Below are 26,900 nucleotides of genomic sequence, written 5' to 3'. Positions count from 1 at the left end.
TACACGCTCCTGAATTCCTGTTCCCTAAGTGGTGTGCAGTTACAGTGAGCGGACTTACACTGAGAAAGTGAATGTGTTTAGTTTCAGAGATGCTGCCAGATCGAAACCACAAATATTTAAGGTGGTCAGGCTTTTGAAGCCCTAAGCGGCAGTGTTGGTATCAAGGTTTTGAAAACTGCATTCTCTTTTTATGGAGCTGTTTTCGGGAGCCATGGCATTTCACTGTTTGTGTACTGTGTGTGGAATTGAGGACTTTAAAAGTCGGTGCGGGGAAGCCAAGTTCAAGCTGCTCTGTGCCAGACAGCTCTGGTTTCGTGTATTTCATGTCTTAGGATTTTGTAGAAAGTGTTATTGTGGGCTTTCTTTACTTTTTACAGGGAATATGGACAGTATGTACCTAAATGTTGTAGGCCCTTATAGAATAAGAATTTACAGAAAAGAGGAAAGAAGTAGTGACTTTTCCCATTCGTCATTGCCAGGTATCCATTCTGGTGGGCTAACTTTCCCTTTGCTTTGGAAGGGTGGGCATCAGACTTCTACCCTTCCTCCCTCTTAGCCTCAGGAGGGCAGAAGAGGACTGTAGATTAGGATCTCCTTCCCTTCATGTCTGAACACTGGTGGGGATGGTTGTCCTGGGTGTTAGACCCCTCTTTGAAGTACTGGCCTAAAAATGTCTGTTATTCAAGGTGGTAGCAGCAGCTTAGATCTTACCAAACCTGGGAGTGCTGGTTTCTGATCTTGGCCAGACTTTTGGGCTGCTTTTGGGGGTTTTGAATGGCTCATCACCAGGCCAAATGCAGGAAAATTTATCTCTGAGCCTGATGTTTTTCTAACTGTGCTAGAGACATCTGAGTGATCTCCTGGTATTTTATTCAGAAAGGCTGGCCCCGGGGACTTCCCTGGTGGTGCAGTGGTTAAGAATCTGCCTGCCAAGGCACGGGACATGGGTTCGATCCCTGGTCCAGGAAGATCCCACATGCTGCAGAGCAACTAAGCCTGTGTGCCACAACTACTGAGCCTGTGCTCTAGAGCCTGTGAGCCACAATGGCTGAGCCTGCGAGCCACAACTGCTGAGCCCACATGCCGCAACTGCTGAAGCCCGTAGGTCTGGAGCCATGCTCCACAGCAAGAGAAGCCACCGCAATGAGAAGCCTGTGCACCATAAGGAAGAGTAGCCCCTGCTTGCCACAGCTAGAGAAAACCCACACGCAGCAACGAAGACCCAATGCAGCCAAAAAAATAAATAAATTTAAAAAATTGATTTAAAAAAAAAAGGCTGGCCCCTTTTGAATTAATAGAAAGGTATTCTCTCAAAAGAATCCAGAAAACACTCATATCTAGATAACCCATATCTAGATTGCACCTAATTATTGTTTGGGACAGTTGATTTGAGGGAAAAATAAGGATTACAATATGGATGGATTTCCTGGTAGATATAAGCTAATACATTCAGCAGTATAATTTCCAAAAATGAAAGGTAGTGATGGATGAAGGAAAAGTTATAGAGAAATTATCTTCCTGAGATGTTATGCTTTGTGTGAAGGATAGATTATGGTTTATAGTAATATCCTATCAATGTTGTTCAGTAGAACTTGCTGCTGTAATGGAAAGGTTCTATAGTAATCCCTTGGTAGCCGAGGGAATTGGTTCCAGGACCCCCTGTGGATACCAAACTCCTTGGATGGTCAAGTCTCTTAGGTAAAATGGTGCAGTCTTGGCATATAGCCTATGTACATCTTCGTGTATACTTTAAATCATCTCTAGATTACTTATAATACCTAATACAATGTAAATGCCATGTAAATAGTTGCCAGCATGTGGCAAATTCAAGTTTTGCTCTTTGGAACTTTCTGGAATTTTTTTCAGATTTTTTTTTTTTTTTTTTTTTTTTTTTTTTTTTTGCAGTACACAGGCCTCTCACTGTTGTGGCCTCTCCCGCTGCAGAGCACAGGATCCGGACGCACAGGCTCAGCAGCCATGGCTCACGGGCCCAGCCGCTCCACGGCATGTGGGATCTTCCCGGACCGGGGCACGAACCCGTGTCCCCTGCATCGGCAGGCAGACTCTCAACCACTGCGCCACCAGGGAAGCCCTTTTTCAGATATTTTTGATCTGCAGTTATGGACCTGTGGATATGGAGGGCCGACTTACAGCTGAGTTCTCCAGTATACTAGGCGCTTGCCACATGTATCTAGTGAGCACTTGCAATGTGGCTAGTGGGACTGAAAGAGCCAATTCTAAAATTTAATTTGAATTTAAATAGCCACATGTGGCTAGTGGCTACCATACTGAACAGCGCAGTTCTAGATGATAACAGCTTTTATGGTGCCCACTGATTTCAGCCAGCCAGATTTCATTAAAATCCAATGGCTTACCTATCAAATTACCCATGACATTTTTCACAGAACTAGAACAAATAATCCTAAAATTTATGTGGAATCATAAAAGGCTAAGAATTGCCAAAGCAATCCTGAGGAAAAAGAACAAAGCCAGAGGCATACCCCTCCCAGACTTCAGGCAATACTACAAAGCTACAGTAATCAAAACAGTATGGTATTGGCACAAAAACAGACATTTGAATCAATGGAACACACAGTAGAGAGCCCAGCAATAAACCCACATTACCTACCATTAATCTTTGACAAAGGAGGCAAGAATATACAATGGAGAAAAGAGAGTCTCTTCAAGTGGTGTTGGGAAAGCTGGACAGCCACGTGTAAATCAGTGAAGTTAGAACACACCCTTACACCATACACAAAAATAAACTTGAAATGGCTTGAAGACTTAAATATAATACACGACACCATAAAACTCCTAGAAGAGAACATAGGCAAAACATTCTCTGACATAAATCATACTATTTTCTTAGGTCAGTCTGCCAAGGCAAGAGAAATAAAAGCAAAAATAAACAAATGAGACCTAATCAAACTTACAGGCTTTTGCACAGCAAAGGAAACCATAAACAAAATGAAAAGACATCCTATGGACTGGGAGGAAATATTTGCAAATTGATGCAACTGACAAAGGCTTAATTTCCAAAATATACAAACAGCTCATACAACTCAATAACAAAGAAACAAACAGCCCAATCGAAAAATGGGCAGAAGACCTAGTTAGACATTTCTCCATAGAAGACATACAGGTTGCCAGCAGGCACATGAAAAGATGCTCAGCGTCGCTAACTGTTAAAGAAGTGCAAATCAAAACTGCAATGAGGTATCACCTCACACTGGTCAGAATGGCCATCATTACAAAGTCTACAAATAACTAATGCTGGAAAGGGTGTGGAGAAAAGGCAACCCTCCTACACTGTCGATGGGAATGTAAATTGGTGCAGCCACTATGGAAAACAGTATGGAGATTCCTCAAAAAACTAAAAGTAAAGTTGCCATATGATCCAGCAATCCCACTCCTGGGCATATATCCAGACAAAACTATAATTCAAAAGATACATGCACCCCTGTGTTCACAGCAGCACTATTTACAGTAGCCAAGACATGGAAACAACCTAAATGCCCATCGACAGATGAATGGACAAAGAGGATGTGATACATATATACAATGGAATACTACTCAGCCATAAAAAAGAACGAAATAATGCAATTTGCAGCAACATGGATGGAACTAAAGATTATCATACTAAGTGAAGTAAGTCAGAAAGAGAAAGACAGGACTTCCCTAGTGGCACAGTGGTTAAGAATCTGCCTGCCAATGCAGGGGACATGGGTTTGAGCCCTGGTCTGGGAAGATCCCACATGCTATGGAGCAACTAAGCCCATGCACCACAACTACTGAGCCTGCGCTCTAGAGCCCGTGAGCCACAGCTGCTGAGCCCATGTGCCACAACTACTGAAGCCCGCGCTCCTGGAGCCTGTGCTCTGCAACAAGAGAAGCCACCGTAATGAGAAGCCCGTGCACTGCAAGGAAGAGTAGCCCCTGATCACCGCAACTAGAGGAAGCCCGCACGTGGCAATGAAGAACCAACACAGCCAAAAATAAATAAATAAATTTCTTTTAAAAAAAGAGAAAGACAAATACCAGATGATATCACTTATATGTGGAATCTAAAATATGACACAAATGAACTTGTCTATGAAACAGAAACAGACTCGCAGACATAGAGAACAGACTTGTGGTTGCCAGTGGGGAGGGGGGTGGGGGAGGGATGGATTGGGAGTTTGGGATTAGCAGATGCAAACTATTATATATAGAATGGATAAACAAGATCCTACCGTATAGCACAGGGAACTATAGCCAATATCCTATGATAAACCATAATGGAAAAGAATATGAAAAATAATGCATGTATATGTATAACTGAATCACTTTGCTATACAGGAGAAATTAATATAACATTGTAAAATTAACTATACTTCAATAAGATAAATTTTTTAAAAAATGGCTTAGATCCCTCTTTGCTGTGGCTTATTGCTTCTTCCTCTGGTTATACCACTTCCCAGTCTGGGGGAGCAGGGAGTATATGAGAGAACCACGCACTTCTTCCTGTCAGTGTGGAGGAGGGCAAGAACTATAGAGGCTGATGGCTGAGTGCTGCTAGTCCGCCACACGCTAGTCAGATTTCATCTAAGTCTAGACATGCTAACAGATTAAGGTGGTTTTAATATACATTTTCCCCTATCACATTAAGCATCTTTTCATGTGTTTATTAGCCATTCATCATATCCTTTGCTTGTGTTTCTATTGGGCTGTCTTTTTCTTACTGATTTTTGCAAGTATTTTCTCCAAGTTTGGTATTTCTTTTTAACTTTTTTTTTTTAAAGAAGATGTTGGGGGTAGGAGTTTATTAATTAATTAATTTATTTTTGCTGTGTTGGGTCTTTGTTTCTGTGCAAGGGCTTTCTCTAGTTGTGGCAAGCGGGGGCCACTCTTCATCGCGGTGCGCGGGCCTCTCACTATCGCAGCCTCTCTTGTTGCGGAGCACAGGCTCCAGATACACAGGCTCAGTAGTTGTGGCTCACGGGCCTAGTTGCTCCGCGGCATGTGGGATCCTCCCAGACCAGGGCTCGAACCCGTGTCCCCTGCATTAGCAGGCAGATTCTCAACCACTGTGCCATCAGGGAAGCCCTCTTTTTAACTTTGTTGATGGTTTATTTTCCCATCAAAAGTTTAAATTTTTGTTGTCAAACTTGTCTTCTTCCTTTTTGTCTTATCTATTTTATGCAATGCTTAGGAAGACCTTCCCTGCTCTAATATTTTTTTCAATCCTGTATTTTCTTTATACATATATATATATATATATGTATGTATATATATATATATATAATATATATGGGTTTCTGATATTCTCTTCTGTTTATCTCTTTGCTTATTTTTTTTAAATATTTATTTGGTTGCGTGGGGTCTTAGTTGCGGCAGGCGGGCTCCTTAGTTGTGGCTCATGGGCTCCTTAGTTGCAGCACGTGGACTCCTTAGTTGTGGCATGCGAACTCTTAGTTGCAAAAGGCATGTGAGATCTAGTTCCCTGACCAGGGATCGAACCCAGGCCCCCTGCATTGGGAGTGTGGAGTCTTAACCACTGTGTCACCAGGGAAGTCCCTCTTTGCTTATTTTTGTTTTAATTATTTAAGTTTTAGAGTGTTGGGTTGGTCCCATATAAAATTGCCACTTTTATATGCAAAAATTGTTGACTACCTCCAGTATCATATAGTTAAACCTAATGCATTAATTAAAGCTTTTTATTAAAAACATTTCAAGCACACACAAAAATAGAATATGATACTCAACCCCCAAGGACCTGTCACCCAACTTCAACATTATCAACATTTTGCCAACCTTGTTTCATCTATCCCCACTTGTAAATTTTGCTGTGACATTTAACGACAAATCATTTTAAGACCTCTTTGAACATGTTCTTACTCTACCATCTATTTATAGAAATTGTTCTTTGAACTGACCTAGAGAGTCTCTCTAGAAGAGCATCAATATCAACGCTACTTACATGCACACATGTGTCACTGGTTAAGAAAAAACTGATCAGGCATATAACCAACTCAAGGGGAATTCCTGTGACTATGGCAGGAAATGTCAGTTCTGAGGATAATCAGCATTGAGATTACTGTGGCATCTCAAAAATGAACAATGGAAGAGACCTTTCAAGTCCTGGAGTTGAGTTGTTTATAGGAGTTAAGACCATGTTTTCAGGACTGCTGCTCCAATCCCCAGGTTTTCTTCCTAACAGGAATATTTGAAGCATAGTTTTTAAATCCAGGTATCCTCCTATGATACTGCACTGTCATTGACCGAAAGAGCTGAGATGAAGTGGAAGAACAATGGCTGAGATTGAGTACTGCTCATAGGTACTATTGACAAACCTGAGAGATGCTCAGAAGAAGGGTGAAAAGATAAAGGTAGACGTAAGAGAAGAAAAAAATACAGAGAAAGGCAAGCTGCATGAAAAATAAAAAGAGAATTCTATGTTGAAAAGAAAAGGAAGATAACACTCAGGAGCCATAGCTTCTAAACCCTGCATTTAAAATATACAGTTAACCATGATTTCTGTTCCTTTTCAGAATTATAGCATTCAGCCGGCCTGTAAGATATGAAGATGTGGAGCACAAGGTGACGACAGTGTTTGGGCAGCCTCTTGATCTACATTACATGAACAATGAGGTACGAAAGATGGATGGTGTGCGGGCAAGGGAGGCCCAGCTGCCTACCTTTTTTCTCTCTGTTTAACTGAGGATTTCCTAGTTTGTTCCTTTAATGTCATCTTCAGGTTTTCATTTTCTGGAGCCTCTTTCCTTAATTCCAGTAATTCTGCGATTTCTCTTTTTTATTACATGGGAGGTTACATAGCTATGTCCATTCCCTCTGCTCATTGAATGCTGGTAGCTCTAATACTCCATGGTGGAATCAGGTACGCGATTAGGGTCAGGGCTTATATTGTCTCCTTTACATTTTGTAGGTTATCTTTTTCCTTCCAGCACAGCCTTAGTAGCAGAGGGTTCAGTAGGGCTGGGGAGGTGTGGAAAACTGGTGGGTAGATCCTCTATTGACAGGCATAAATGCTGGATTCTTCTCTCAGAGTTTAACTTCTAACTGTAGCTGGTTCCAAACGTTAGCACCTACTCTAATGATTTCTTTAACTCTTAGTCCTCCTAACCCCGCCCAACAGCCATTTTATTTATTCATACTTTGAACATCACCCAGGAAGGAATTCTTTTGAATGTCAGTTACTTGGCTGCTTTCCCAGCTCCAAGGAACGTACTAGAGGCTGCAGTCTGCTTAGGCTGGTGCTTTGCATTAGTCTGAAAGGCACTGTTTGTGCCCAATAAGGAGCCTGCACCTTGAGGGAACTGAGTTGGGGGGAAAGACAGGAAAGCTGGGCAACCTCATGGCTCTTTGAGAGTCAGGTCCTTACTTTGTAGTTTTTCTTTTTTTTTAATTTATTTATTTTAATTTATTTATTTTTGGCTGGGTTGGGTCTTAGTAGCTGTGCGGTGTTTCTCTAATTTCGGTGAGCAGGGGCTACTCTTCGTTGCGGTACGCGGTCTTCTCATTGCAGTAGCTTCTCTTGTTGCAGAGCATGGACTCTAGGCACGCAGGCTTCAGTAGTTGTGGCACGTGGGCTCAGTAGCTGTGGCTTGCAGGCTCCAGAGCACAGCCTCAGTAGTTGTGGCGCACAGGCTTAGTTGCTCCGCGGCATGTGGGATCTTCCCGGACCAGGGCTTGAACCCATGTCCCCTGCATTGGCAGGCAGATTCTTAACCACTGCGCCACCAGGGAAGTCCCCTTACTTTGTAGTTTTATTTTATTGGTTGAAAAGTTAAGAATTTCCTCTACTTTGGGGCTTAAATCTGTAGGAGATGACATTTGTTGGCAAAAACTCTGTGGTCCTCTTCATATAAAATGTACAACCACAACTGGATATATGCACTGCCAAATAGCTAACAAAAATAACACCATCTGATTTTTGCTTTTTGGATAAATTTTAGAAATACAGCAAATTTGAAAAATAAACCACTAACTCTATAGTTAATAAATAACACAGATGTAAGTATTTTAAAGTATGTAAAGTAACACATTTTAAATACAGGATTTGAGAACTCCCCCCCAAATACAAATGTCAAATCCATAGAAGTTTAAAAAATTGCAGCTCAAGCATCAGTGACTATATAAGAAAGTGAGGCTGAAGTCAGCTAGCCAATCAGCATTAAAGAAGGTGTTCTTTAGTTAGTAAAGACTTTTCTGGATGATTTAGTACCACTTGTTTCTCTTTCCATTAATATTTCCATTAAGAATTTCAGATGTCCCAAAATCCATTTTCAAACTCTTTTGCCAAGGGAATGGCTGCCCAGAATGTTGAGCATTCCTTTATTCAAATGTTTATACAGATATTGATTTTAAAGCCAAATATAAGTAATTGTCATTATTTTTTGAGTCAGTGAAGACTAATTTATTTGAGCATTTATTTTTCATCACTTTGTTTTTTGTTGTTTTTTGTTTTTTGGCTGTGCTGCACGGCTTGCAGGATCTCAGTTCCCCGACCAGGGATTGAACCTGGTCCATGGCAGTGAAAGCCTGGAATCCTAACCACTAGACCACCAGGGAACTCCCATAATTGTTACTATTTTAAATCATTCACGTCTTTCCGCAGTCTGCTAATGTCAGTGACCAAGAATTGACTAATTTACTTACATCTTATTAATTTCAAATGTCTCAACTATTTTTCTTTTCTTTGCCCTCTAAACCCTGCCTTGTCAGGATTTGTGAACGACAAATGAAAAAATCTGTTGAGATTTTATTTTATTTATGTTTATATTTTTGTAATAATAGCTTTATTGAGATATAATTCACCTGCCATAGAATTTACTCTTATTTTTAAATTTACATTTTAAACTGTATAATTCAGTGGTTTTAGTGTATTCACAGAGTTGTGTAACTAACATCACTACCTGATTCCAAAACTTTTTCATCACCCCAAAGAGAAATCCTGTAGTTCTTAGGAGTCACTTCCCATTCTCCCCACTCCCCAGTCCCTGGCAACCACTTATTTACTTTCTGCCTCTCTGGATTTGCCTATTATGAACATTTCATATATATGGAATCACACAATATGTGGCCTTTTGTGTTTGGCTTCTTTCACTAAGCATGTTTTCAAGGCTCATCTATGTTGTAGCATGTCTCATACTTCATTCCTTTTTATGGCTGTATAATATTCCATTATATGGATATACCACATTTTGTGTATCCATTCATCTGTTGATGGACACTTGAGTTGTTTTCACTTTTGGCTATTATAAATAATGCTGCTATGAACATTTGTGTACAAATTTTTATATGAACAAATGTTTTCAATTCTCTAAAATATACCTGAGTGGAATGATGGTTCTTGTAGAAACTCTGTATTTAACTTTTGGAGGAACTGCCCAACTTTCGCATATCAACTGGTACCACTTTACATTTCTACCAGCAATGTACGAGGGTTGCAATTTCTCTACATCATCACCAATACTTGTGATTCTCTCTCTTTTTTTTTTTCTTTTTTAAAAAAATTATAGCCATCCTAGTAGACGTGAAGTGGTATCTTATTGTGGTTTTTAACTTTCATTTCCTTAATGACTAACGATGTTGAGTAGCTTTTCATGTGCTCATTAGCCATTTTTTTATTTTCTTTGGACAAATATCTATTCAAATCCTTTGCCCTTTTAAAAAATCGGATTGTTTGTCCTTTTATTGTTGAATTGTAAGAGTTCTTTATATATTCTGGATACTAGACCCTTATCATACATTTGCAAAATTGTAGTTTTTTTTTTTTTAAGTTAAAACCTACTCCAGTAATTTCTTTATCTTCCCCTGTCTCCAGCCACCCCTTCCCCGCCTCCCCCAACACCAGTCCTTATTTATCCCTACTTTGAGTGTTACCCAGGAAGGAATTCTTTTACAATATGATATGATTTGTAAAATTTTCTCCCATTCCATGGGTTGTCTTGAGGTTTTATTTTAAATACTGTTTTTACTATTTGTTTTTTCCTGGCCTGGGGTTTAGAGTTCTCACTTCCTTGTATTCTGAATGGGGAACTGAAGAAATTAATTGGATTTTTGCTTTATGTTTGCCACAAGTACATAAGATCTGACATTTTTTAGGTCTTAGGCAAAGCATAGTTTTGCATCTTTTAATACTAAGTACTCATAATATCTTTTGCTTCTAACAGTGAGTGAGGCTTATCTGTACCCTCAAGAACCATCTCTTTAATACTTCAGTGGAATGAAAACAGAGGAAGTAGTTTTTCGTTCTAGTCACTGATTTTTTTTAACCTTTATACATTAAGATACTAAACCCTTCTATGCAGTCTAAGTTTGTGTTCTTATTTGAGTAACGTTTTCATCCTCTGCCTGACCCCTCCTCCTCCTGTGCCTTTTCTGCTTATTCTGTTAATGTCAGCACAGGGTAGAATGGGACATGATTCTACTGCTTAATCTAGGAAGAAATATGGGGCCTATAACTGTTTCGGATTTGATGCTTTGGAGTAAAGGGTATTTTTAGAGACGAAGCTTTTCTTAGAAAATATCTTGGGGGGGGGTGGGATGAATTGGGAGATTGGGATTGACATATATACACTATCGATACTATGTATAAAATAGATAACTAATGAGAACCTACTGTATAGCTCAGGGAACTCTACTCAGTGCTCTGTGGTGACCTAAATGGGAAGGAAATCCAAAAAAGAGGGGATATATGTATACGTATAGCTGTTTCACTATAGCTGTTTCATTTCACTTTGCTGTACAGTAGAAACTAACACAATATTGTAAAGCCACTATACTCAAATAAAAATTTAAAAAAAAACTGAAAATATTTTTAAAAATATTTTTATACCATCAAAAAAAAATACCTTGAAATAAAGTACTGATATGTGCTACAGCATGGATGAACTCAAAAACGTTAAGCAAAGTGAAGGAAGCTAGATGCAAAAGGCTATGAATTGAGTTGAATTGAATATGAATTGTGTGATTTCATTTATATGAAATGTCCAGAAAATGCAAATCTCTAGAGACAGAAAGTAGATTAGTGGTGGCCTGGGGTGAGAGGTAGAAAAGGGGAGTGACTCTGAATGGGCACAGGAGATCTTTTTGGAGCAATGGAAATGTTTTGAAATTGAATTGTGGTGATGGTTGCACAACTCTGTAAATTTACCAAAAATCTTTGAATTGTAAACTTAATAAAAAGGGAAAGAAAATATCTCTGTGGTTTCAATTAGATCTTTTAAGACCCCATAGTATCCACTGAGATTGTTTTCCTCCAAATTTATTTTTTTGTTGCTTATTTTGCTTATTTTTGCAAACTAAAGACTTATGTTTTATGTGATTTCCTTTTTCTGTGTCCTGTGTCCCAGCTCTCCATCCTGCTGAAGAACCAAGATGATCTTGATAAAGCAATTGATATTTTGGATAGAAGCTCAAGCATGAAAAGCCTTAGGATATTGCTGCTGTCCCAGGACAGAAACCATGTAAGTAGCCCGTCACGGCCTGACAGCTGAAGACAAAGCTTGCTGTCCTTCAGGAGTCCAGCTTGCTTCCTTGACAGAATTTTGTGTTCCTTAGTCACTGCTAAAGCGAGAACGTAGGTGTGGCCCAGCCCACTGGGTCAGTAGCCATTTAGCCTTCTGCATTTGATTTGACTGCGAAGCCAGATCATTGGTGTTAAAATTGCAACTGAAGGTGACTTGGCTTGTGGTATGGGAGGAAGGGAAACATTTTATGATAAAGGAGGAAATTCTTTTTCTCTGTATTTATGTTCTTTCGACTAGATTTGGACCCCAGCAAGAGAGATTTGCTCAGCGTGGGGGAGCTGATTAGTAGAGGCTGTCAAGGATTTGAGACTATCATGCTTTGTAAACCCAACTCCCACAACTCCTGGGCAACCGTGACTTTCCCTTGGGACACATGTAGGAAACAAACTTTCCCTTCTGTTCAGTGGAAAAAAGGCCATGGTCTAAAGGGCCTCTTGTAATTTACCAGCTGCTACCTTACCAAATGGCAGCAATCTGTGGGGGCCTTCAGAAGTGAGGGATCATCCCTCATGTAGTTTCCTCTCCTAAAGGGTCCCTGGGGGCCTACATTTCACAAGAATGCTTGTAATCTGGGTCTGTCTTCTAATCACTGATGGCTCTACCAGTTTTCTTCAGATGCATGTTCCTGAAGGTTTCTTGGCACTCTTTCCTTTCCTTATGCTTGAAGACAGCCAACTGTGGACAGCTGACATTACTGTCTGAGAACTATGGACGCTCCATACCAGGACAGAGTTTAGATGGAATGGTGCTTTATGCTGACTATTTATTTATTTATTTAGTTAGTTAGTTAGTTAGCGGTACGCAGGCCTCTCACCGCTGTGGCCTCTCCCCTTGCGGAGCACAGGCTCCGGACGCGCAGGCTCAGTGGCCATGGCTCACGGGCCCAGCCGCTCCGCGGCATGTGGGATCCTCCTGGACCGGGGCACGAACCCGTGTCCCCTGCATCGGCAGGCGGACTCTCAACCACTGCGCCACCAGGGAAGCCCCTGACCATTTATTTTTAAAGACACCTTGGACTGTCTATTGATTAGCGAAAGACACAGGAGAATGCGGTTAGGAAGGCTTAGAGTAAAGAAGACATTTTCTCATATTATAGAAGTGTCCTTGAGCATGAGGACTGGTCTTCTCTCTCACAATGTCTTCTTTTCTGGATGTGTTTTGGGAAGTATTCTGAAGTAAAATATATACTTTATTATTTCATTTCTCTGTTCAAGTTACTCACCTGCTCCTTGTAGGCCTTCCTCGTTGCCTATCATGTAAGATCTAAATTTAGCATGGCACCCAAGGGTTATCACTAACTACCCTGCCTCTCAGCTCCCCAGTCTCATCTTTCCAAGTTCTTCAGCATACTTCCACTATTCTGCAGTTCTTCCTGCTTCCTCTTTGCCAGACCATGGTCAACCTTTTTTAAGGCTCTAGCTTGATTTACCTGCTGCAGTTTGGTCAGTATTTTTGACTGAGACCATTTTCATTATTCCGTGTTCCTTTAGTCATTGGATATAATTTGCACACTAGTTTATAGGTTCCTGAGTAATTGCCCTCTAGTTGTTGCATATTTGTAAGTTTTACCCCAAAAGATTATAAGCTCCTTGAGAACGGGAGCTGTGTCTTGTTTTGGAACCCATCCTCTTAAGAGAACACAGTGAATACTTCTTGAATTGTTAGCAGGAGTCAAGCAGAAATCATATTCTGCCAACCCCTTCTTTACAGAAGAAGCTGGAATTGGGGTTTAGTTTAATGATGTGATTGTTTAACTGGGAGCTAGCACCCCTGATTGTGATCCCTCCACCCCCCTGATGAGAAACTGTAGACAACTGGTTCTTTGCATTCGCTTTCCCATCCAGTAAGGGGTGCACTCAGCTGCAGATACTGCTGCAACACCAGAGCTGTTTGAAAGATGACCATCTAAGCTCCGACACTGATGGTGTGGCATTAGATATCACATAAAATAAGTGCCACCTTGATGCCTCTCTCTCTAAGGATGTGTATTTTTTAAAATTATTATAAAGTCAGTATAACTTATTGTAAACTTAAAAAAAAAAGAGGACCGTCTTACATAATCCTAGCACCGTAACACATTGATTGATTTTTGCATACGCCCCTCTTTGGCCATATGTATACACACTATAAGTGTTGTCATGGTATTTATACAATTTTCTACTTTAATTTTTCACTTAACATTGTCATGTACATTTTTCTGTTAATATACAGTCTTCATGATTATAATTTATAAGGATGCATAAGTCCGTTGAGTGGCTATACCATAATTTAATTAAATAACCATTTTTGCTACTGTTGGAACACTTAAGCTACTCCTTTTTTTGCATTTATAAAGATTTGCATTTAAGACTAATAGTGGCATTGGTGGTGATGAAATCTTTCCTTGAGGACTTCCTCAGCTAGACCTCAGGCTTCTCAATAAACAGAGGTATCATGATCCAAAATTGCTACGTGCTTAGGAGTCCTACTTCTGGAAGTGCTTCTCTGTTTGTGATGAAATATCAGTTTTCTTCTAGTTTCTAATCTTTTATGGACCAATTCTTTTTTAAAAACATGAAAAGTGAAATGGAAAATTTAACTAGAGACGTATAAAATACAAGCCCACAACTTTTATTGTTAAGTTCAATAGACATGAGTCACTGCCAAATTGTTGTAAAAGTGCTTAAAGAGTTACTCTTCCATTTTGGTATTTACCTTGTTGAGGACTGGTATACACCACAGGTTGTACCCTGGCACCAGCCCACAGATCACACTTTACATACACTTCTCCAGGATACCATATCAACCTGGTCTTCATCTCCTCTTGATGGTAACTGTGAGCCACTTTGTTCTCTACTTAGTTTCCTCCATTTTTAGCAATCTGTCAACTCATCCACCTTTTGTTATCACCTATACCTTTACTTCCCTTCTTATTCCTGTTTCTAAATGTACTATCTCTTTCTACTCTCCAGATTCCTTTTTTATTGATCCTTCTATGACAGCTTCTGATCTTTCCTCTGTCTTCATCCCTCACCAAGGTGGAAAGTCATACTCCTCCCATCGCACCTGGCCAAGGCCAGGTCTTAGGCTTCAATATTGTTTTTACCTGAGAACTCGTGGATTTGGGCAATCACAGAACCTCCTCTTAATCTGAAGAGTCTTTCTCTAGCCTTGGTTTTACTGCCATTTTAAGATACTTCACCGTCTCCTTCAGTAGTTCTTGCTGCCCTAGCCCTCTGCCTTGGGCCATCAACTCTTAGCTGTTTTCCTATTACAGACTTCTTTTCTAAACATGTGTGCATCTAACTCTTAATTTATCTTTCTGCTCTTGACTTTCTTATAACTTTCTCGACCTTTCCACTGTCATAACATAATCTCAAGCTTAACATTCTGTTGTCACTTGTACCTGCATATGATAAAAGCTAAATACCCAACCATCTTAAACTGTGAATGGCATTTTGTTTTGTTACCTCAGATTCTCTCTGACAAAAGTAAACTTATAATCTTCTCATCTAAATGTTGCCCACTTCCCAAATTTCCCATCAATGAATTTGACACTATTTAAGTTCAAAATATCAAGGATAATCTAAATGGTAATTATTTTCAGTTTTCCAAGAAACTAATGGGGCAAGTGCAGGAAGTTAGAACGAAACTTGTTGGGCAGAATACCTTCAGTCTGGCCCCTGTTTAAAAATCATTACACTTTACATGTATAAGGTACTTTCAACTTTCATTTGGTTTTTGCAGCTTTGAGTGGTTGGTTAGGCATCTGTTATCGCCAGTCTACCCCCTGGGGAAACTGAGGCTTAGAGTGATTTGGCCTAGGTGAAACAGTAGATAGCGACAGAGCTGGTCTTGAATCCAGATGTTCTGACTGTAGTCCAGTATGTATTAGATACCATCCAGGAAAGGGATCTTAGAATTATTGTGGTCCTTGGGAAACCTCACCCAGGTTCTTTCACAGTTCATTAGAAACAGAACAGAAAGTATAATGTTGCCCGTGAGGAAAACTTGTGAGATGTGTCATTCTCTTCCCCACAGCTCAGAAGGTTAACTGAGCTAGGAAAGGTCCAAGAGAAGACAAACTTTTTAAGGGGTTGGGGTCAGTTTTATATGTGTATGGCCTAAAAGGCCTGGAACTCTTTAGTCGGGAAAGGAAGCCGAAGCATACCTATGTATAAACAAAGCCTGTGACGCATTGAAGAGCAGGGATAATAAAAACACAGATTTGTTCACCTAATCTCAGTTTGGATGAGCCCCTTGAATATTGAGGATTATCATAGAACAAAATGGAAATAAGAATTTGTATAAGGGGTATAAACATGGCATCCTTTATTCAAGTTGTATAGCTTCAAAGCAGATTTTTTTAAGGCTTTTAATAAATTCATGGATGTTAAAGCTGTAAATCTATTAAATAACCTGGATGCTTCCACAGCTATCATAACTGTCATGGTCTATCATGGAAATGTCTCGTTGCCACCATTGAAGCAGAGGACTAGTGACATCCAAGGTGCCATTTCTCAGCTCATGTTTCCGTGAACCAAACTAAAGCAAACACACACACACCTCTTCTTTTCCCCCTGCATCATTGAATCCACCTGTTCCCTTTGTCTGACACCACCAAATCTTTTATCGAGATGATTTGTGGGTCAACTTTTATAATCTCTTTTTCTGCTAATCTCCTCGCTTCCAGTGACTGCAGTCTTTGTGCATGTGGCTCCCTGGTAATTTTTCATGTTGTTTGTGTCGGCCACAGCACACTGCTACCCCCAGAGCCTTTCAGTGAGGTTTTCATTGAATGGTCAAATGAAATGACCATTCTATTTGCTGTCTTTAGAATGTTCTGCCAGCTACACACTTTATACCTGTTGGCTCTCCTTTCACTCTCTTACAGGTCCCTTTTATTTTTCCTAGTCCCACCTTCCTCCTTCCTCTCTTGCCCACTTCTAGGTCTTGTTCAAGTTTCCCTGAATCCTTGCATCAACCTCATTTTTGTTTACCATGCCATTCTCTTTTATCTCCTTAAATCAGGGTTTTCTGAACTTGACTGACTATTACAAACACTTGGGGGAGATTTAAAAAACACCAGTCCTTCGGCCTTACCCCCAGAGATTCTGTTGTAGTTGGCCTGAGGTGTTAAAAACCCCACAGGCAGTTCTGCTGGTCGGCTCGGGCTGAGAACCATTGCCTTAAACCCAAGTGTGACTCACCTCCTAAGACCTTGCTGCCGCCCTGTGTCAGCATCACCTGAAAGCTTGTTAGAAATGCAGATTCTCAGCCCCAGCCCAGACCTACTGAATCACAATCTGCACTTCATCAAGGTCCCAGGTGATTTGTGTGCACACGAAAATGTGAGAAGCCCTGCTTTGAAACCTTCCCTGATTCCCTTCATCTGTTTTCCCACTGTTGCCACAGTCAGCCTTTCGTTTTAGAAACCTACGCTCGTGCTGGCTGTTGAACCTCCTCTCCTGGCTCAGCTTTTAGATTTAAAATTGAGAGTTTAGAATCTATGTTCTTTGATACGTTTCAGATTCATGTTGCCACGATGTATTGAATTCCCACCCTGTGTAAGGCCCCGTGTCTAAGCAGGTGTCCTTGGGGTGCTCAGCGTGCAGCTCTCCTCTTTCTGACTCTAAGGCTGTGGCTTTTTCCTTGCCCTTCACTGGCCTGCTTCCCCAGCGTGTGGCTTTGATTGTTTTTTCCTTTCTGACCCTCGGCAGAGAGCTATTGCACATTGGAGGCTTTAGCAAGAACACTCACTTCCCCTTGGTCTGACTTCCCGTTAGAGCAAGACAGTTTGTCAAGACAGCCCTGCATGTGATAGAGTCTGGCGTGGGGGGACTAGAGGAGGCTGCTTGGCAGCTGAACTTAGCCCTGAGAGCGGGAAGCCTTTTTCCTGGAGGACAGGATATAGTTTGTTTAGGTTGGACCTTTTTTTTTTTCTTACAGGAGGTAAGAGAGAGAGAGAAACAAGTAGAAACTTTGACCCAAATTATTTATAAATTCTGAGCTCCCACTCTCCACAGTGCTCTGCTTATTTATGAGCACATCCTGACATCGCTTAGCTCACCTTCAAGCTTCAGTTTTAAGCTTTCTCAGTGCAAGGGTCCCTTTCTGTTGCTTTGTTTTCTCTCAAGGGCTCACCTTGAGGCCCAGCAGGGTCAGTGCAAAGTGAGGTAGATGTGGCAAGGCTGCTGACCCTGTTCTGAAGTCCTTGACCTCTGGCAGAATGGTGCCTTGATAGCCTTTCTGAGATGAACACAATCCTGAGATGGTTCACATGTAAACCCCAGTAATATGAAGCATCTGAGACCTTCTTACCTTAATTTTCCAGGAGTGATTATGGTTGGGGAAGAAGCAGCATATCAAGCTATTTTTTAAGTTTATCAACCAGAATTTTTGGTGCAGAAGTTGCCACCATTCTCCATTCTGACCCCCCACGTGGCAGGTGATCTTGCCACAGAAATAATTTCCTGCTTTTCCTGCTATTCTTCCCAAGCTCTCTGGAGAGTTTTATGAGAGGGTATTTACAACGCTTTTCTGTTTGGCACATTATTACAGGAATGCCTGTTATTCTTCTGTGTCTGGGTCATCACCTAATAAATTGGAGCACTGAGTCTCAGTGCTCTATATCAGTGAAGCTGGATAACTACATTGAGTAAACAGTGATTTGCCAAGATGAGTTGAGGAGTGAGATTTGAGGGAAAGCTGGGTAGCTCATGTATTGAAAGCGTGATGGCGGCTGAGAGCATGGGGAGGCCCAGGGAGGGGCGGGGGGCCTTTCTAAGCCTGCCTGCTTAACGAGCTCAGCCTTTTTCCTCTTATCTTGCAGACCAGTTCCCCTCCCCACTCCGGGGTGTCCAGGCAGGTGCGAATCAAAGCTTCCCAGTCTGCGGGAGACATAAATACCATCTACCAGCCCCCTGAGCCCAGGAGCAGGCACCTCTCTGTCAGTGAGTATCTCACCCCTTTTTTCCTCTCATCTAATTTATCTGGCCATGTATTTTTTTAAATATTCTTTTTAAAAATTATTAAAAAACAGTCATCAAACGTTATTGACTGCTACGCTGTTCAGAATAATGTTCCATGCTTTTCTTTGGGGAGAAGAAATAGACAAGTGACTGGGATGGAGTCCTGACCCTCCAGGAGCTTACACTCTCATGATGTGGTGGCAAAATCAAATTCCTTTTCAACAGTCCTGAAAAAGTGATCTCCTCAAACATCTGCTTGAAGACCTCCAGCAGCAGTATACCCTCGTTTTTGACCATTCTTTCCCCAAAGGACTGGGGACTTGTGAAGTTACGAATCAGGTCCAAGATTGAGTTTTGACATCAAACCTCTTGCTTGTGATTCCTGAGGAGTCCTAATGCTTCAAGGAAGATGGGACAAAGTTTCTCCAGTGAAACTCCTGGAGAGTCAAACTAAGTTGTCTGGGAAGGGCAGGAGACTGTTGACGTAGTAAATACAGTTGGCTCATCAGGAAGAAAGCTACGAAGCTGCTGACGGGCCTCCCCAGGAGAGGAATCTAAATCAGGTCTGTGCATTATACCAGGCAATCCAGTTTTGCTCTGGATCCCATTTCCCACAGTCTGAGGAGAAAGCTCATTTCTTGAATTGTGCAGTTTGTTTCAAGAGGGAAGTCCGGCCTTAACAATATTTCTGTTGAGGTTGCTGCCCTAACGTCGCTGAGACCCCTGCTGCTGTCCATACAGGTTCTATCCATACAGGTAGAATTGCAGCAAACTGAACTGCTCTCTGGAGATCCTGAGCTGAACTTGGGGAGGTCTGAGCATCAGTCCTGTCACTGAGCTTGTCTGGGAGTGATAAGCCTCCTCGGGGGGCAGCCGGAAGAATGTGTTGCTGAGGCACTGACTTTGCCTCACTGAGTAATTTCTGGAACCCTAGCAAGCACTGGTAGTAAGTGTTGCCAAGCTGAAAGTCTGTATATGTGTTTCATATTTCCCTAACATTGTGGATAATTGGTGGCTGCGTTTTCAATAAGCTGGTTGAGGAGAGAGCCAGCACCCCAACAAGGAAACCTTATCTAGAGTATCTCTGGCCCTAAAATCCAGGTGCCCTGGAACCTGGGAATCTCTGCTAGTTTGGCCTCTGTTCCAGAGCCCTTGTAGAGAGCAAGGGGCTGGAGGAGGGCAGCATTGCTCCTTTGCAGAGTAAGCTGTGAGGATGGACACAGGGCAGTGATTGGGCCTCCGGCTCCTGAGCAATTTCCTGTGACTTGTGTGTGGAAGCTACATGCTGGGCCCTCACTGTAGGGGCCGTATATGGAATTTCCTTGTCTGAGAGTGCTAAAATCTTACGGGGAGTAAGATTTCTATGAACGAGTTCCTATCTATCTAGAGAATGGGCAACACAGCCTCCCAGCACACACAGATCCTGGGTTCCTTCAGTCAGCAAGCATTAGGCACCAGCCTTTGGGCTGGCATGAGTGCCATGGTGGAGGCATCTGGGAGGCTGAGAGTGGTGCGGGAGCACAGAGCAGGCAGTAACCAACGGCGCCCAGGACTTTGGGGAAAGGTTTCGCTAAAGAGAGGGAACATCAGAGCTGACAAACTAAGGAAGATTTACTGAGTGCAGGGACAGATACTCCGGGCACAGAAAAGGGCATCTGCCAGGCACGATCACAGAAGAAGGTGGTGGCTTCTGAGAACCCCAGGTGGTTTGGAGTGGTGGGTTTGACGAGAGAAGCAGGCAGAGCCTGGCAGCCTTTCTAAAAGCTGGAAAATGGCAGAGATTATTTCTAACTGGAACGACCTGGGAAATGCATTCTGGGATTTTTATAGATTATGGAGGATTTCCATAAGCAAGGATGAGGGGAGAGGGCATTTCAGTGATTTGCTGGTGGAGATCCCACTTATCCTTCAGATTGGCTCGTGTATTGATATTTGGAGAAGTAGAGAAGGCTGGGAAAGAATGCCTGCCTTGGCTGGGGACCCTTGTCTGCACATGGGCTTGTTCGGTGGGCAGTGGAGAGCCACTGGGAACAGTGACCCCTTGTACCCATCTCTATCCTAATGCTTATCACATTGTCTTGTTATTGTATCCCTCTCCCTGTCAAACTGCATTTTTACTCATTTGTTCATTTATTCATTCAAGAAATAATTGCCAGAATCATGGGAAGCAAAACACACAGTTCCCGTCCCTATGGCCCTTGTCCACCTGTGGGAAGTCAGACCTTACGTGTCATGATGTGATTCATCTATAATTACAGGCTGCGACCAGAAGGTGTGTGGTGCTGGGAGCACGTATAGCAGAAGGATGTGACCTGATTTCGGGGCCAGAGAAGCCATAGGCTGTGACCCAGAGCTTGAAGGGGACTTACTCAAAGGGGATATAGGGAGGAGAGCTCCAGGCAGGAGAGCTGCCCATGCGGAGGCCTCATGGTAGAGGGAGTGTGGTGTGTTTGAGAACCAGAAGGAAGCCCTGAGGGCTGGAGAGCTGAGAACAAGGGAAAGGAGGATGGGCTGAGGCTGGGGAGGGAGACTGAGCCTTGGGGTCCTTACGTTGAAAGCAGTGAAAATACACCTTAGGATTTTTAAGTGAAGAGGAATGGGTGGCATATTCGGATTTGTATTTTGAAAAGATTGCTCCAACTGCATACAGTGTGGAGAGCCAATCACAGGGGGGCAAGCATGGGTCCAAGGGAGAACCGTATTAGTTAATGCAGTGGTCCAGGTGAAAGAAGACAGAAGCGTGGATTAGGCTAGTGAGGGTAGTGGAGAGAGGAAGGAACAGGTGGATTTGAGGCATTTAGAAGGTAAAGCCAACAGGACATGGCATCGTGGTCTAGGGACATGGGGGGGGGGGTGCGGTCCCTGAGATCCTTTTAGGATCTGGAAGGTCAAAGCTATTTTCATAATAATACTAAGACATGATTTGGCTCTCACATATATCTAGTGGAATTTTCCAGAGGTTACCTGCCTGAGGTAATGTCATTGCTCTATGGCTAATGGAATGTGTACTTGTGTATTATTGTGTTTTAAATTTTTTTGACCCTTATTTCTGATACAGTAAATATCAATTGATATAACCTGTATAAATAAAAGCTCTTTGGTGTCCCAAATTTTAGAAGTGGAAAAGGGTTCTAAGTTCAAAAGGTTTACGAACCACTGTGGTATTGGATTGGATTTTCAGGTGTTGAGAGAACAGGACGTAAATTACTGGTTTGTGGATTTGGGTAATTGGCAGTGCCTTTCACCAAGACAGAGACTAGAAGAGAGCCTGGTTTCAGGCACTGTGAAGGGCAGACCTTAAGTTTTAGACAGGTTGAATTGGTATAATTATGGATATTTTGGTATGATTATCAATTCACCAATAAACATATTTGTGTTTTTTTTTTTTTTTTTTTTTTTAAAAAGAGAGACAGCCAAGAGGTGATAGCAGATGGGCAGCTAACTATACAGATCTCTAGCTCAGAGGGGAGAAAACCAGAGGTAGAAACAATTGGAAATTGTCAAGTCGAAGCCAGGGGCCCAGATAAGAGTTTCTAAACAGACTACAAAATGAGAAGAGAAGAGGGCCTAGGACTGAGCCTTAGAAACCCAGACAGTGGCCAATTAGAGGAGGATGAGCCTGCAAAGGACGCAGGAAAGGAGTGACCAGAGAAGTAGGAGGGAAAGTAAGAGAAGGTGGGAAGAAGACGTTACATGGTACCAGCCAGGTTGGAAAGGACAGACCAAGAGTAAGAGACACAAACTTGTCATTTTCATCCACAAATGTCTGAGTGCTTGCTGTGCTGGTACAGGGTAAGGCCTTCTGGAATAGAAGGAAACAGAAAGAGAGAAGTCAAGGTTTAAGCATGAGGGACTAGGAGAAGCCCTAGCTATACAAATGGGGTTAAATGAGAAGCCTTAGTGATCCAACTCCCCACCTACAGGAGGGGCTTCTCTGCCCTCCTCCTCCACCAGCATTAATGTACTTGTGCTACCAGTGCATATGAGTGAAAGACTAAACATGCAGGTCATTCAGCTCCCACTGCAACATTTTCAGTAATGAGGAAGTGCAAGGAAGCCCAACCCAATTTTAGACAGCTCTCTTTATTCGACGTTCATCCTTATTTTGAAGCGAAATTCTGCCTTCTCTCACTTTACGCATTGACTCTAGTACTGCTCTCTTGAGCAACACAGATAACATCTTTCATATGACAGTTTTTCAGATATTTGAAACCAGCTATCCTGTTCACCTTTTGTTTTTTCCATCATAATATACATACCTTGAATTCCAGGTTTTTTTCAAGCCAGTTAGTCTGCTAAAAATAAAATAAAATAAATAATAAATAAATAAATAAATTTAAAAAAACTACTAGGGAATGTGTTAACCCAAAAGAGAGACCCCTGTGGGAAGATCTGCAGACAAGGCAAATGGAATTTCCCTACGCGAATTTACCCTTCCTTGTGTCTTTGCCTGTAGAAATTCTGTCACCTTTGAAGCTGAGCTCAAGCACTGTTTCTTCCACAATGCAGTGGGCGGTGCCCTTAAGCCATCGACTAAAGGACTTGTCCCTGCCACATCTGACTCCCATTTGGTCTAGTGTATCTTAAGTCCTTCGCCTCTGTTCTTATTCCATCTCGCTCCTCGTCCTGCCACTGCGTCCCACAGCGGGGCAAGCCAGATTGCCCCACTAAGGAATGGGTACCTGATGAGTAGAGGCAATCAGTTCTTTCAAGGGGTTTGGCCATAAAAGAAAAAAAGAGGTGGGCTAGTGGCTTAAGGGAGTGGCAGAAATAAGGTCAGGATATTTTTTAGGCTAGAGATCTGAGCATGTTTATGAAGGGAGGCACAAAGACAGCTGAAAAGGAGATTGAAGGTGGTGAAGAGGGGACCATAGGGGAGCTGACTCCTGCTGGGGGTGAACTGGGGAGTCCAGGCAGAGGGCTTACAGTGCCTTGGTAAGGAGGAGGGCAGCCCTCTTCCTCTGAGAACAGAGGAGGAAAAACTCAGGCAGAGGGAAAAGGAATGTTGAAAGGATGAGATGACTTACAGTGACACCCGGGCAGTAACAAGTTAGAGAGCTATACACAGTGCACACCTCCAGTCCTGGTAAGATATGCAAGAGTGGAAACCAGGACTGCAGAGGTAGTGACCACATACATGGAAACAAAAAGGTCAGCTGCCTTCACTGCACAGGATTTTTTTCTCCTTCTTGCTAAAAATTCTTCTGTGATACTAGATGAGACCAGAAACTGTTTAGTGGTGGTCACAACTTCAAAATAAAATGGGAGTTTTGAAAGTTGAAACACAGGATGTTCTCAAGGTCTTACGAGATGAAAATATTGCGGAGCTCTGCTCTGCACAACCTGGTCCAGTGCGAGGATATTGAAGAAGAAAAAAAGATTTGATTCTTCCCCTCATCAGCTCCCTAAGAGAGAACAAGGTTTAGAGAAAATAGTCGATGGCCAAAAAAAGCTTTCTCTTTGTACTTGCAATGACCTGCACATTAACACTGACCCAAAGCCCTAGAACTAACTCCCTGTGGAGGCAACTTCCTGACTGCATCAGCTTCCTGACAGGAGTCTCCTATGAGAAGGGCTAGAGTCTGAGAACCTAGCTTTCAGCTTTGAGTCAGAAGACAGAGCAAAAGAATCAACCGTATCATAGGGTAAGGGTTTTGCTGCCCCAGATCAAGGAGGTAAGCAGAGAGCCAGCAAGCGCTAGAGGAATGCAGACAGCTGGCAGCTGAAATCCTTGTTCAGAAGAGAGCACTTCTGAGCACAGGATTACTACTCTGTTCTTTTACTTCAGCTGGTGCTGAGAGGGGGCCCCTTGGTATAAGTGCCCTGATGAGACTAGAGCAAGATCAGGCTGGAATGCCAGGGAAGGGTGGCCCAGAGAAGCTGCCTGCCTTCTGAGACCTAGGATGAGCTGTGTCTTGCATAGCACTGTGTTTGTGCTGTCTGGCTCACTGTTGTCCCTGCTGGTAAATACGCGAGGATCAGTGAGTCTTACAGTTCAGTATCCTGTCCTATTCAGGTCCCCTGTCTAACTCGTTCTCAGATGCTGTTGTGTGTCTCATTAGCCCCTAATTTCTGAAATGAAGATAAAAACAAAACTGAAAATGCTCTGGAGCAGTTCTGCCAACTCCTGGTTTTTCCATTCGCTTCCTCTGATAGCCATTGGTTTGGGGAGACTTCCCTTTCCTGCCCCAAGCTGTGGGCCTGTGCACAATAGCCCCTGGCCCATTGCCCATCAGATAACAAGGCTGGCTCTCCGCAGGCAGCAATGTGTATTGGAAAAAGTGAAAGTCTCTGGCTGGAAATAAAAGCTCAGAAAACCTTTGCTGTTTTCCCCCAGCCCCTCCTGGGTCTGTAGTGCTGGCCTCATGTGAGCTAGTCCCATCCCACCTGCAAAACCAGGGGAGAGTTCAGTGGCAGCAGTGAAGGAGAGAATGGGTGTTGAGGGGCAAGGGATCTTTTGTGCCGGGGCGGTCTCACCCTAGATGCTCTGATGCTCAGATCGAGGGTAGTTCAGCCTACCTGGGGGTAGTTTGGACTAGTGTGTGGGATTTCGTCAATATGTAAGAGTTTTTCTTTCTCTCTCATCAGTTCCTCACAAGAGACATTTTTTGTTTGTTGTAGGTCAAATATGTAATACCTTTTCGCTCCAGAATGTATTGGTCAGGGTTCAGTTGCACAGAACAGAATCCACTCTGACTAGTTTCAGGAAGAAGGCATTTGGTGCACATTCTGGCTTGTAAAATCATGAAGAGTGAGAAACAGACTCTAAGTCTAAAGACACACTGCAGAGCTCCTCTTCCCTCTGTAATGAGGAAGCCACCGGATCCAGAAGCACAGGGCCCCTGTGCTCTGTCCACACACCACTTACACAGGGATACCTGCACCTGTGTCTTGAGATCAGGTGTGGGGTCTCTGCTGGTGTTGCAGCAGAAAAACCAAGGCTTCTAGGACTGTGCCCAGGAACAGCAGGAAGCCATCCAGATCTCACACAAGTGCATCTAACTGGCTGAACCTAAAGGAGGTCTTAGAATAGCTTTTAGCTGATGAACTTCTGAAGTGCTGGAAGGCACACTAGAAGGGTAGAATGGCTCTTGAGTCTATCTAACCCATTATATCTGCTACACAGAGTGAAGGGAACGAATGGAATTCTATTGAGTTCCTACCACGTATATGTGTACCTGTGCTACCACATTTCATTTATAATTTCCAAAAACGGTTATGAGGTAGATAGTTGTTTCCTTTTTGAAATGAGGAAATTTAGGTGAGAGTTTAAATCATTCAGCTAATAAGTGACAAAGCCTGATTTGAACCTCTGTTTATCTAATTTTCAAGCCTAGGCTTTTCTCACTATACCTTGCTCACCTTTTTAGGTCGCTTCTGCTGCTGACAAATGTTGCCAACATAGGGATTGGATTTCCATAGAACGTGTGGGCTACTGGAATGTTTTCCAAAGCCGGAAGTGGGAAGTAGGCACTGGGCTAATGTTTGTAAGCCATGTGTTAAAAAAGCGCTCTGTGCTTTAGGGCACGCTAGGGCTTAAGAAAACTATCTTTTTCTTCATGGTTACACTGGCATTTTGTGCTACAGTGGCAAGGGAAATGGCCGGCTGCATGGGTCTTTGACATCTGGCCCTCTGAAAAACGGAGTAACTTTCTTGTTCGATTTCCCCTTACCTCCATCTTGTCATTGCCTTCGAGCCCTCTGTTGGCCAGATGGCATCTTGCATCCAACTCACAAGTGATCACTGACAGAACAACTCTGAATCTGAGCTGCACGAGACATGGCACTGTGTTTCCCTCGTGCTATCAAGAAATCCCCATATTTGCCTCCCTCCTGCTCCTTGCAGAAAGGCTGTCACATTTCCCCATGGGTGGGATCCCCCCCTCCTCTGTTTGGATTGCTTATGGGGAATGTATGAGTAGCATGGCTGCCCCTTTTGGAAATAAACTGTGGTCTCAAAATTGCCTTGGCTGAAATATACTGGGAGTCACAAGGCCTGTTTTCTAGATGCAGCACCACCCTTAAGACACCACATGACTTTGGGCCTTGGCTTCCCCTTCTGCACACTGTGGATGATAATAATGTACCTCCGCTGTAGGTGTGTTGTGAGAATTAAAGACAAGGTAACAGTATAAAAAAGAAAAGAAGGGCTTCCCTGGCGGTCCAGTGGTTAAGACTCTGTGCTTCCACTGCCAGGGCGAGGGTTCGATCCCTGGTCGGGGAACTAAGATCCCGCATATTGTGCAGGTGGCCGGGGGCGGGGGGGGGGGCAGAGAAACAAAAGAAAACTTGCCTTGGCTGATTTCGTTGCTTTGTTAGTTCATGGCATAGCATCTCTAAGTGTATACTCTGAGCAGCATCAGTTTCTGCCAGGGCTTAGAAAACTTGGACAGACAGACTCTTTCCTCCATGGGCT

The 26,900-nt window shown here is 42.7% G+C and overlaps 1 protein-coding gene across 3 annotated transcripts in view; it reads left to right on the top strand.

Moving 5' to 3' along the window:
- The window catches only part of MAP3K3 (mitogen-activated protein kinase kinase kinase 3), a 62,403-nt gene that overhangs the window by 21,258 nt on the left and 14,245 nt on the right, over nucleotides 1-26,900 (top strand). For all 3 annotated transcript variants that reach the window (XM_059998288.2, XM_059998287.2, XM_059998289.1), the window contains 3 exons: nucleotides 6,531-6,630; nucleotides 11,358-11,471; nucleotides 18,346-18,466. In XM_059998288.2, coding sequence (XP_059854271.1) covers nucleotides 6,531-6,630; nucleotides 11,358-11,471; nucleotides 18,346-18,466 — 335 coding nt within the window. The remainder of the gene's footprint in view (nucleotides 1-6,530; nucleotides 6,631-11,357; nucleotides 11,472-18,345; nucleotides 18,467-26,900) is intronic.

Source organism: Delphinus delphis, chromosome 19 (genome assembly GCF_949987515.2).
Source record: "Delphinus delphis chromosome 19, mDelDel1.2, whole genome shotgun sequence".
In the NCBI taxonomy this organism is placed as follows: Eukaryota; Metazoa; Chordata; class Mammalia; order Artiodactyla; family Delphinidae; genus Delphinus; species Delphinus delphis.
The sequence above is the reverse complement of the archived record's forward strand: the minus strand, read 5'-3'. Positions and strand labels throughout refer to the sequence as shown.